This window comes from Arvicola amphibius, chromosome 14 (genome assembly GCF_903992535.2).
Source record: "Arvicola amphibius chromosome 14, mArvAmp1.2, whole genome shotgun sequence".
In the NCBI taxonomy this organism is placed as follows: Eukaryota; Metazoa; Chordata; class Mammalia; order Rodentia; family Cricetidae; genus Arvicola; species Arvicola amphibius.
In genome coordinates this window covers 28202673-28216040 of record NC_052060.1, presented here as the reverse complement: position 1 = coordinate 28216040, position 13368 = coordinate 28202673, and the positions used below count along the sequence as shown (strand labels likewise).

Here is a 13368-nt window from a genome sequence, read left to right as displayed (position 1 = left end):
GGTATCTTGTCAGCTAGTGGTTTTGTATATGATATTTCATCCAACAGGAAAATGTCTGCTCATTTATAGAAACCACTTCAGATCTGATTACCATATTTTGTAGCAATGTGTATCTGATAATTTCTATCCGTAGGTTGGCAGGTAAAGACTTCCCTTTAGTCAAGCATGTCTGAAGTCCCTGCAAATGAATGGGCTTCCAGCAGTTCCTAAACAATGGTACACTGCAAGGAGATTAATAATAGGATGCATGGTAGAAACCATCAAATAATGAAGTTCTAATGAAAGTGAAAAATTCATACCTTCCTTTATAAAGATAAGAACATGCATGGAATGAGTAGGCTGCTGACAGCTCTCTAAAGACATACTTTTAAAGCAGCTTTCTTAAATGACTGTAAAATGACTACTTAATCTAACAGTGTGGTGTTAAGCACGTTGCATAATCTTCTTGTGGCTTCCCTCCCTTCCACCTCCACTCCACCTGGAAACTCCTACACATCATTCAGTCTTCAACTTTTAGCCCACTTCCTCCAAGAAGCTTTCCTGAGCCCTCCTGCTCAGTTCTGTGCTTCCCTGAGATGCTAAACTCCTTCCGAATCCATTGATTCAAAGTAGGTGTTTTGTCCCTTTAAACTGCATTTCTGGAAGTACAGTGTGCGCATGCCTTTCTCCCACTTTCTCCCCAGAACCTCCTAGCTCAGAGTCTGAGATAGTAGGCTGTGAGAACTACAGGGCAAACAAGCACCTGGAATAACAGAGCCAGAGCACTATGTTGCTTTGATTTCTTCTTGTACATTTGAAAATACAAATGAGAAAACTTCAAGGTAGTGATTCCATCCTAATATACCCAGTATGTTGCATTGTTCTGACCACTTGACTGCTGGAGTCCACCTCAACCATTCTTATCTATATTGACCACTGGGAAACCACTTCCTTCAAGGTTTTGCAATAGCTAAAAATATTCTCCCACCAGGCAAGAAAATCCAGTGTTCTACCTGTTCTTTGAAGTTTTTTCCATATATTCAATAAAAATTATATAATAGAGTAGATTTGATACTTTCTCAAGTTGATACTTCATCCCTCACCTTTTCTCTTTGCTTTTTTGTAAGGAAGAAGGGGACTTAAGCAAACTGGAAGTCAAAGGGCTCAAATAGGTAAATAAAATTCCTGCTAAGTGCTGCCACAAAATTTCTGGGAAAAAAATGCTTTATCTTTATAACATCAAATAAATAACAGACATTGTGGTCCTGAAAAAATCTTAGGGTTTCTACATCTGTTGGTGAATTACTCAATAAATAATATTTTAATAAGCTATAAAATAACTCAGACACTGATTTCAATTCTTTAAAAGTATAAATAACAATGATTGGTTGGCATTTGACCCATCTTGAGCTCACATAAAAATAATATTAGAGAATTTCTCCCTGTAAAAAAATGGACCATTTTTGAAACTCCATCTCCACTTTGCTAAGATCTCAGCACATCATCTCTTACCTGTCAATTTCTCATACTGACTGTCAGAATAACACAATTAAGCCATGACCTGCACCCTTCCTCCAGGAGGAAGAAGGGGGGACTCCGGGCCACACTTGAAGCTGGTTTCCATAGAAAGCTTGACTTTCCCACAAGACTTCAAAGACCTTTCTAAGGGCCTTCTAATGGATCGATGAGTGATTTTAAAACTGTCTTTCTCCCTCCTCCACAAAACACTCCCTTATGCAGCTAATTGCAATTAATGCCATCAAGGGAGTTGGTTTCTAAGGGCTGCATTAAAGATTCAGAAAGATCTGGGCATTGTGCTTGTTATCGCTAGTTCCTGCTGCGATGAGCAGAAACTGCAGGCCTTGATGCTGTGTATAAACTCCTTCCCTTGGAGGTCAGCCTCCCCTGGCTGTGTTCCTCAGAGCTCAGGGTCCATGTCCCTGCTCCCTGTAGCATGCTAACCACATAAATCAGCCATCATCCTTTGTGCTTTCTTCCTTTCCAAGCCTTGTGTTTTTAAACTCATATCACCTCATACTTTTCAGGGGTTTAAATGCTCAGAAATACTTCATTTCTCCATCTCAAAAACAAGCATTCCCCTTAGAATAAATAAACTAATAAAATCTGTTTTCAGTTAGAAAATCCGAAGTGATTTAAATTGCTTTGCTCTTCAAATACCCGATTTTTGGAAACACAAAATGAATACCTGTGCAACTAAGTATTTACATAAAAAAATTGCTCCAGTACTCAAGGCAACCATTGTATTCGAAAGTAAAAATCTTAAGATGTTATAGACCATTAAAAATGTGGGATTTTCTTTTCACTAATAGAGCCAACAAAATATATCAAATGAACAATTGACAGAGGCTTCATGATGATGATGACATTCTGATTTTTAAATGCATTCGTGTCTGCACACCTTTTATAATGAAGGTGTAATAAAACAGGATTTAGTTATTAAAATATTTGTTGTACAAAAACCATATACAAAAGGACCATGAAGTTTGAAGAAGCTTCCTCAGAGGAAAAATGTGAAAAGGACGGAGCCACGCATCCAAAAAAAAAAAAAAAAAAAAAAAGAACAGCCTGGCGGAGCCTGGCTCTGGAGCTCTTGTTTGAGCTGATACACTAGACAAACTCTAACTAGTCAACCAGTTATCAAATTATAACGAATGTAATAGTTTATGCCAAACAAGGGGGGAAAGTTACTGTTAGGGAATGAAAAGAATTGCTTACCTTTTCTCAGAAAAATAAAACAAACTGGCCTGTTTCTCAGAAGAAAATAGGTTTAATAAAATAGTTTTAATGAATTTATATTCCCAAATGGTCAGTTCAAGTCAAGTGCATAAGTGTATTTGTGAATATGTATTGAGTATTAATATGTCAGATGCTACTATAATTTTTTTCTTTTTTTTTTTCTTTTTTTGGTTTTTCGAGACAGGGTTTCTCTGCAGCTTTTTTAGAGCCTGTCCTGGAATTAGCTCTTGTAGACCAGGCTGGCCTCGAACTACAGAGATCCGCCTGCCTCTGCCCCCCGAGTGCTGGGATTAAAGGCGTGCGCCACCACCGCCCGGCTAGATGCTACTATAATTTTAAGGAACTAAATAACTCCTTGAAATTTTCATTGGAATTAATTATCACTATTATATGAGTAGACAAGCAATTGATACAACATTTCTTACAAGTGGATGTTTAAGAATGAGAGTAAATAGCTAATGTTCATAACACGGAAAAGCAATAAACATAGATGTGTACATAGATCTATGGTTCCCCTGATACAGATTCTTCCTGGCAACATCCGGGGATGGGATAGCTCCATCCTGTGCTCATTTTAGTTTCTCAGGAAACTTCCGCACAATTTCCACAGCGACTCTACCAGTTTACTCTTGCAACAGCAGTATATAGTGTTCCTGTTTCCCTGTATTCTTGCCAGCCTCTGAATTTTTTTCTTGATGATAGCTCTTCTGATTTGGGTGTGAAAGAATTTCAAAATAGTTATAATTTGCTGTTCATTGACAGACAACATATTGAAGGAATTTTGGTAATACTGTTCCTAATAGTTTTCCTCTTGAGAGTGGTCCTTCAACTGACTTGCAACCCCTGGACTTTGGAAAGGACTATATGTAACAGCAAAAGAAGAGGAAGTCAGTGACAGCTTACAATAACTAAAAGAAGAAAATGGCAGGAACCGGGAACGACATAAACAATAATAGTCTGTTTATGTTGTGTGTGCAGGCACTTTCCCGTTCCTTCATTTTATTTCTGACAGTCCTGTTTACAGGATAGGGAGAGATGGTTTCATTATGCTTGGTTTTGTTGTTGTTTTGTAGATGAAGAGCTGAACCTTAGAAAGGGTAAGTGATTTGGATAAGAGCATTTCAAACAGAAATATTTAACATTGTCAAATAGATAAAAACGGCATAAGGTATGAAAATGCTGTTTTTCTGTGTTTTCCGTGCAACTTAGTCGAGGTCTAGTGCAAACTAAATTTGGAAAGAAGAAGAGAGAAAAGTGACAGAAGACCTAACATTTTGAGACACAGGTATTGATGAGTGGCATTAAAATGTGTACTCTGCGTTCACGATAATCATTTGAGGCTCACACTCTACAGGCATTGGAATTGAACAAACTCGGGTAGAAAAGGGTTATCTTTAATTTTTTCCAAACGTGCAGCTTTCTTCGCAGAAACTGGGTTTCAGTATGCCCAGAATACTTATGTGCATGTAAAAAATTTTCTCATTTAAAATTAGTATTATTATAAGAGGTTAAAAGATTTCCTGGTAAGTTCTAAAACCCAGATTTTTTTTTTACCAATTCTAATAGTTTCCCATGACCCCTCATTAGGATTGAAACAGTACACAGGAGCAAACCAGACACACAAAACTCGCAAGGCAATGAAGAGCTTGGTGTCTCAGTTGGATTACAGTATGGACACATCTATCCACACTGGAGCTGACAACTGAGGACTCTCATATAGCATAATAATAAACACAACACTATTCTCCAAATAAAACATCTGGGCAACCTGTGTTGAGTTAACTGTACTGATTGTTTAATCCTTGGAAACCGTATGGTTTTCAAGCATATGCTGGAACATATCCAGGCTCTAGAATTGGAACTTTAAGGACTGCACTGGGTTGGAAGGATGCACAGTGAGGCAAACTGTCCACTGCGTGAACTTTCAGGAGAACCACTATTTATCTTTTATGCCTAGTGTATATTGCAATGTGATTAATGATTAAAATCAGGTGCATTATAAGGAATAATATTCTCATTAGAGGCCCTTGCAGAGTCCAAGGCAGTCGAATGCAACAGAGAACAGTCTGTGCTAAGCCCCCAAGGGCCCACAATTCCACCTTCTAGTCTACCTCATAGATGGCAGCACATACAACTATCATAGCATTTGAACACTTTTCCATATACATCCCTGATCCCTTAGAGAACATTTCAGATCTATGCTATTCTTTATATGGAACAAGGTTCTTGCTTCTTTGTGATCTCTGTGTGCCTTTTCGTTCCCCAATTCTTTGAATAAGGACACCAACAGTCCTGGAAAACTTCAGTCTAGACACAGCCCACTAGTAACAGAAAAAAGGACAAGAATGCTATTTAACATCACAGCTAATTCCAGCTGCCCACTCATTTGGAAAGTAACACGTTGTCCTTGGAAACCCCAAGAGACCTTAGTATAACATGGGATTCTACATTAGGATACAATTTCTAAGCATTTTATTCCATGTCAAATCAGAATAGGAAAAGGACACCCTAGTAGGGCACCATGCTTTTCTTGGCTTCTCTAATAGCCCTTAGGAAAAATCCATGTGAAGTACCACAAGAAACAGACACAGAGAACAAAATGCACAAATTCTAGAATAACCATGAAATTCTGGAATTGAACATATCAATTTTTTCTATTCCATAAACTAAACACTAAATATTAAATTAGTTATCTCATTCTTGATGCACATGTCCATAGGCACATACAAACTCTCATTAAAATAACTTAGTCTGGCAGTGTGCATGCCTGTAATCCCAGAAATCATAGGGGTGAGTCTGAAGAATTAGAAGTTCAAAGTCAGGAACAGATCCATTGTGAGAGACTGTCTCGAACAATAACAACAACAAAATCTCAGCAGCCAAATAACACATACATAAACCTAAGCTTTAAAATAATAGTGAGTTCATAAAAGCTATTTCCTGTGTTCTGAGGCACAAGATAATCTGTCTTGATTACAAAATAATACTTTTAAAAATACTCAACTGCCAGTCATGAAATATAAATTTAGTGGCTGAACAACAAATTATTTTGATACATGACTCATAAGTAGAATTGCTACCTAAACTTCATTGGCATCTTACTTTTTGCAAAGAACAGTATATTTTAGATAACTGAACATTACTTGCAAGATTCATTTTTCCTTTATAAACTCAGTCAATGAATACACAAAGCACACAGTGATTGTGTCTATACTTCATACAAACATCTATATGGAAAGTGACAAATTCAGACCATCATTCTGCCATTTGAAAACATTTATCTTGATGACATTAAACATCTGGATGATTTTAAATATCAAGATGTTGCGTGTCCTGCAGGAAAAAAAAAGCCTGGTGACTGCTTCAATCTTTACCTATCTGCTGCATAAAAATATGTATTTGCATGCATGCATTTCCTCCAGGCTTCACATGGATACAGTAAGCATTATAGGCAGACATGTCAGGTTTAGATTTTCTGTTATTATTGTTCGTAGTGAACGTCTGAACAGCAGAAAGGCCTTTTATTTTCCCTTCAGAAAATAAAAGTGATAATTGTCGTTTCAACAGTGTGAATTGAAAGGTAAAGATTTGCAAAATGAAGGTGCCTTGGTATTTCAGCTTTCATTTACAATGGTACCAGAGTGGGAGAGCTCCAACACAAGGCGGTCTCTCCATTGACTGACAACTAGGGGTTTGAAATGTTATATAAAACATTCCCTCTCTCGTGATATGCCTAAGCATTTTATTTTTCCTCTGCCTATCTAGTTAGGCCATTCAGATGAAATGACAGGAATTTGAACTTCTAAAGGATAATGTTGGTGTCCCGTGTTCAGAGAGATGGTTTGCCATGGTGTTGGTAATAAATATGGAATCTAAGTTTCTGCTTTTTATTACATCATAATTTCTCTGCATCATTTAAAAGTGACTGTTCCAATTTTTCAGCTACATCTTTTTATTCTACCCTAATTGAGGAAAGGCCATTCTTTTATAGGAAACAAGGCAAACGTTATTATAAAATAGAATATGTATTTTGGACATTAGCTTAAAATAAAGATTCACATTCTTTTCAATTCTCCCTACTATAAATTAATTCCATATATTTGGTAAATAGCACTTCTAAGCCTTTTCAATCAAGATTGCTTGCAGACTATACTAGCAAGGTGCCATGAATATTAAGATGGGCAAAAGTGGCTGAAAGTTGGGAACTATTAGAGCCATAAAACAACACCCACAGCATCACACGCAGGGGCTCCCAGAAATGTCTTACCTTTGGGATCACTCAGGACAGAACCAAAGGCGCTAATGACCACATCGGCCTTCAGCCGCACCATCTGCTCTTCATCTTCAACCCAGTTTCCAGTTTCATCTTGCTCTGTTCGAACAAATTGCATTGCCACAATTTTTCCATCTTTGACAATAACTTTCCGTGGGGAAAGGAAAGGCAAAAATTCACATTTTTCTTCCTTAGCGAGTTCCATCTAAAACAAAAGAATCCATAAATAAAATGTGAGAAATGCTGACTATCATATGTAATAGGTGATTTTCAACTCAATTTGCATGTTAAGAGGTTATAATGTTTGAATTTATATGGTTTTGTTTGATTTTTTCCACCAGAGCTGAATTTCAGGCGTTAGCTGCTTGCTCATGGGAATCTTGAATTTGAAATGTGACAAAGAAATTTGTAGAGCATGGTAACATAAGTTACTTCCAGCTGGGAACAATGCTCAGTGGCAGAGCAGTTCAAGAGCGTGGATAAGCCCTGGGTTCATTTCCAGCACCTCAGAAAGAGACCCTTCTCAAGTCTTATTAAATGGTCCACAGCTGGCGATGTGCGACATTCTCAACTGTACTAACGCCTTAGTTTTGCAGAATAAACTCTATTTACAATCATGTTAAACATAAAATACTTTTTATCACCTGGAGCGGTGGTGCACCCCTTTAACCCAGCACTCATTAGACAGAGGCAGGTGGATCTCTGTGAGTTTGAGGCCAGCCTGGTCTAAAAGAGCTAGCTCCAGGACAGCTACAGAGAAGCACTGTCTCAAAAAAAATTATTAATTAGATGCATGTAACTGAACTAGAGAAAATATATCAATAAAGTGGATGAACAAATCTATGCAAACACATGATTAGAATAGGAGTTGGGGAAAGAAAGCTAGAGATGCTTGGAGTAAGTGCGGAAAATAATTCCTTCTTCCTTTTATAACAGTATAGTCATGAGGGGCATCAGTGAAAAAAAATCAGAGAGACAAGCCCAGACCTCCTGGAGCACCCTTCTTATCTGTGACTCATCCTCTCACCAAATAGAATTGTTTACTTTGTGCCTGGAGAGGTTGCCCATTCACACAAAAGATTCAAATTTCCTTATATTATTATTCCTCCCTTTTTTTAAGATGATACCCAGGCATTTATCAATACAATCTGAGTGTGCTGTCTGTCTGTCTGTCTGTCTGTCTGTCTGTCTGTCTCTCTCTCTCTCTCTCTCTCTCTCTCACACACACACACACACACACACACACAAAGTAGAGAATTGCCACTACAGAGACCATTCCCATACCTGTAGAAGGCAGATGGGCTCTTGGTGGGAACTTTTTTGAGGAACATATGATTTTGGGGGGAAGGCAAGCTGTCTCTTAAATGATCAAAATTGTAAAAACAGTATGGTACGTAAGATATGTTCTCCGTATTTACTTTGTGACATTTGCATAATGTAACACAAGAAACAAGTTTATGGTGTTTCAAGAATGAGGAACGATATTAACGTTTAATCGTACTGTCATAATTGAGTGAATGACATTGCCAAATGTTCATGGATTGAATAAGGCAATCCAGCATGTGTATTTATAATTGTCCTAGACTCTGGGAAGGACCTAAGTAAAATACAGAACTATGCTTCTAGTACTGCAGAGTGTGCCTGGTAGGTTGCTTTACAACACATTCGGCCCTTTCTTATATTTCTTGTCTATTTGACAGATTTCATTTATTTGATTACACAATCTCTTAAAGTATGTAACAAAGTTGTTGCTAAATTCAGAAGGAAAATTAGATATCGCTAGCAAATAAAAAAAAAAAACCTTAACATTTTCCTCAGCATGTTTCTCCCACAGATCCCAGGTTTAGAGAAGCTAAAATTCCATGTTTTGATTGTGAACAAACAAACAAACTGAATTCCAACACCTACTCAGATTATATTATAATTTTAATGTTTTATTTTTCTTGTTGATCTATACTTTCTAACGTATGCATTGTGAGTTTATACTGCTTGTGAGGAGACTCCACCTGCCTGACCATATTCTCTGTGAACAGGAGGAAGGGAACAAAAGACGGAAATGTTTGTGTGAACTCTTTTAAGCTTCATCTCAGGATGAGCGTGTTGTGTGCCTTAGTTCGACTGTTTCAAGGCTGCTATCATGGGCAACCTCCTCTTTTATGTTCTGCCATCAGCCTCTGGGTTTCTGCTCCAACCAGGAAGCTGGGAAGAACTCCAGGTGCTTTTTATTTACAATGAGATGCAGGACTCGGTCAAGGGAATTCAGTGTAAGGCAATAATAATGATAATGCATACACAATAAAACAACTTATAGAAGCCAGAAGTGAACTGCTGAGCTGGCAGCAGGTCTGTTCTACTTTACACCATACCCTATCACTGGCATGTGCCTATATGCTTTCTATGTTAGCTCATGTCCCTTCATCTTTAATCCATATCCTACTACATCATAATTTTCTAATATGACAAGGTTGATAATTTCATAAAGATATTTAGCCTCCATTCTTTGGGATTTGCTGCTGTGAGATTATCTATTGTCTGTGTTTTTGTGGGCATAGCTGACTTTCAAAAATAAATAAAGAAAAGAAAGGAATCAAGTTTTTTTTTCAAGTTTTTAAAAAGATATTTAGCTTTCTTAACTCCTGCCTGACAGTGTGCTTAAGCCTAGCATTACAAACACGGCCCTTTCGGCAGATTATTTTGAATTCCTCTCTCAAACCTGTTGATATGTACGTCTCTTTATCATACTACATGTGGCAGTTACTTTGCTATCAAATACAATTTTATTTACTTAGTCATTTTATATACAAGGGGGGAAATGTTAAAAGAAACCCGCAAAATATCATCTGAACATATGTATTTATTGGGAAAGTGTTCATGTTGTGTTGGGCAGAAGGGCATTGAAATCATGATAATACTCGTCTTTGGAAATAAGAAACTATTAGAGCCAATAGAAGATGAACATGTGAAATTACACATCAGGTAAAATATCCTCTCAATGATTTAGGGATATAACATAGGGATATATGTTCAGATTTAAAATTACATTTTTATTCATTTTATTTTGTGTGATTGTGTGTGTGTGTATTGCGTGTGGATGCATGGCACCCATGTAGATGTCCAAAGAAAACTTGAATGAGATAGCTCTCCCTTCCATCGTGTGAATCCTGACGATTAAATTCCACACATGGGATATGATGTCACTTGTCTGTGTCTGCCAAAATATCTTGTCAGCCTGATTTCTCTCCCTGGAAGATCTGCCTGATAATTACAAGTGATAGTAGCAGGTATTCTTTTTCATACTTAACCTATAACATATCATAGGTTAAGAAACTAAAGAGATGACTAAAGTTGTGGCTAAAAATATTTTATCACACACACACACATATTTATTTATGACAGTTACTACAAAACTTTACCCCAAACCAATCTTTTCTTTCTTTTGTGGTGTAAAAGGCCAGCACAACACGGCTTATGTTCTTGATTTTACAGACCAAACACCCAGGATAGGAGAGTTATGTCTATGCAAATTTTATATGTTTCTTTGAATGAATTCCAAATCTGAAGCATTTCTGGTTATAAGCAACCTACATCCCTGCTGTATTTTTATTTTACTTTTGGAGAGGAAGGGCATCATCTAAAAAAAAAAATCAATTAAAGGGTGACAAAACTTAGGTAATAGCTAATCAGGTAATATCTGATTTGGCTGTAAGCAGTGTCTATATAATCATCATTTTGTGCAAGGAGAGCAAATGCACTGTATGGTCTGAAACCGAAGTGATTGCACGTGCACGGTTCCATGGACATGGGCCTGCCTAGGGCAGCGAAGAACATTGTCCAATGTTTATGGGTTGAAGAGGAGCTCACAGAAAATGCTGGGTTTGCTGGACTGGTCCCTCTGATGGAGAAATGGAAGTAACCACACAGGCTTAGCATGTTGGTGATTTACAATTGAATACAGAGGTGGGGTTATTGCATACTGTTGAATCAATGAGGCAGGGTTTTTGGTATAGAGATGTATCAAGGACACAGTTTTAGCTGACTCGTTAGGAGCAGTCCATGTAGGAGAGCAGTTCTCAGACCCTAATATCAGGATGAGAGGGCTATGGTAGAAATTGTTTTCATGTAGTATCAACATTCACACAAGGACCAAGGGAAGGCTTTGCCATTTGCTTGGAGGTTGACTCTGCAGGGGAAGGTTTTGCCATTTTCCTGGGGGTCTGAGGCTTGGGTTACTTGGCATGGCTGACTCAAGTCACACACAGTCACTTGGGATTTTACTCATTCTGGGCTTCCTCTGCTTCACACACAGTATGATTGTGAGTCATGTTCTGAGATCCAATGACACAAATGTGATAGGAAGTGACAGAGCTAGAGATCAGGAATTTAAAGGAATAGAGAGATTTTTCAGAGGATAAGAGAGTCAAGCCTCCCAGTACAAATAAATGCATGCATGCCTTAAAAATGTGAAAGACGGGAACCAAGGAATAAGTTTACAAAGTCAATGCCATAAATGAGTTAAAAGAAACTTATTGAACCTAGAGAAAGGCTACATTAGGGACAAAGCAGGTTCCACATGTGTAAGAAGAAGACAAAATCATTCTCTGTGAAGGAAGAAAAACAAGTGTTTAATTTTACATAACAAATGACAAACTATTACACAAAACTCTTTAAATACCAACAAAATATAGTATTAAAATTTCTGTCTCCAGTGTCCAAAAGTGATATTCAAAAGCCAATGACAGATAATTTCAAACAAGTGTTCGTTCAGATGAATGCAGCCAGTATGTTACATTCAAAAGCATCAAGACAGGATGCCATCCTATTTATTTCTGTTCAAAGAACTGGCACACGCAGTCTTCAAAAAAAAAAAAATACCAGAGAGACTGATAAACTATTACAAAAGCCTGGAAGATATTCAAATTAATGAAAATAAAAGTAGCTAGTTGTAGATTTCAGTGAATGGGTTAAAAAAAACTCCAAGTATAAGCAGATGGGTGTGGAGTAGATATAATACTTAGCCATAATGCTACTTTACAGAATGGCATAAAAAGAAAAGGGTAATTTCTATGTTGTCAATTACCATTAAGAAATGATGGATCAGGCTGACCAGTTATCTGCTTTGAGTATACACGAATGTTCTGCTATTCACAGAAGACAGCTTTTTTAAGCTAAGTCATTCATAAACACAGTGCTATATCATTTTCATATTTGAAGATTTTTAATGACCATTGATAATCAATAAGTATGAGAAACAGGTACAAAAATGCAGCTCTCATGGCATATCATCTATTCATATTTTCAGCAGAATTGTATGCATTAGTTAGCTTTCTGGTCACTGTGTTCAAAAATCTTGAGAGAAGATTTTATGAAAGAACCTTTTAGAAGGTTCATTCAGTCCTTGATTGGTTTGCCCCATGTGCTTGACTAGACCTTTGTAGTGTAGGACCTTGTAGTAGAAGAAACTTTTCACCTCATGATGGTCAGGAAGCAGACTGGGAGGTAGGGAGTTAGAAGAACAGAGAAATATAGAGACTGATAGACAAAAAAAAGTATCCAAGGCAAACAAATTACCCAGGACCGGACAGCAGTGATCTACATGGTTTAGCAAGACTTGTATCTCATCCTCAAATACTCACAGAATCTCTTTAAACAGCACTGACTGCTAAGAACCACGTGTTTAACACATGAGTCTGTGTAGGACATTTCATAGTCAAGCAATTACAATATTTTAACATGGAGACAACTGGTACCTCCAACAAACACACAACCTTCCCCCCTTCTTATCCTCAAGGCAATATGGCAGTGAGCAGCATCAATTTTTCAGTGTTTAAAAGCTGGGTTCAACAAGTTAGTTTGTCACCTCCTTTTTTACACAGTATTAAAAAAGTAAAAAAAAAAATTCTTGGCTTTGATTTTCACTTCCATATTTAGGAAAGATATGTAGTTGAAGCTAAGTAAAATAAAAATAGTTCACTACAGCATGCAATAATGATAATCATTTTAATGATTAACTTTATGTAATGTGATGATTTGGTCTGATTAATATTACAGGCATCATACTGCAGAAATTATGAAACAACTTAATTTACTATAATTAAAAGCATGATGTCAACTCATTTTTAGATTGCATATAGGCAAGGTAAGCATAGCTTATAAACCATAACGAGCAGAATCAAAACCAGCATATATTAAATTTGGGAATAACTTCTAATTATGCCAAAGCTTAACAAGCAAGGTGAAGAAACAATATTCTTTATAAAATGAAATCTCTACAATCAGTATATTTAACCATCAATCTGATAAGAACACCAAGACCAAAATGAAGTTTCTTGTAATCAAAATTGCTTAGTAATCTTCCTTGG

The 13368-nt window shown here is 37.1% G+C and overlaps 1 protein-coding gene across 1 annotated transcript in view; it reads right to left on the bottom strand.

Moving 5' to 3' along the window:
- Positions 1-13368, bottom strand: part of Dpyd (dihydropyrimidine dehydrogenase) — a 780348-nt gene that overhangs the window by 444798 nt on the left and 322182 nt on the right. The window contains exon 11 of the mRNA XM_038311847.2: positions 7004-7214. Within this exon, the coding sequence (XP_038167775.1) occupies positions 7004-7214 (211 nt within the window). The remainder of the gene's footprint in view (positions 1-7003; positions 7215-13368) is intronic.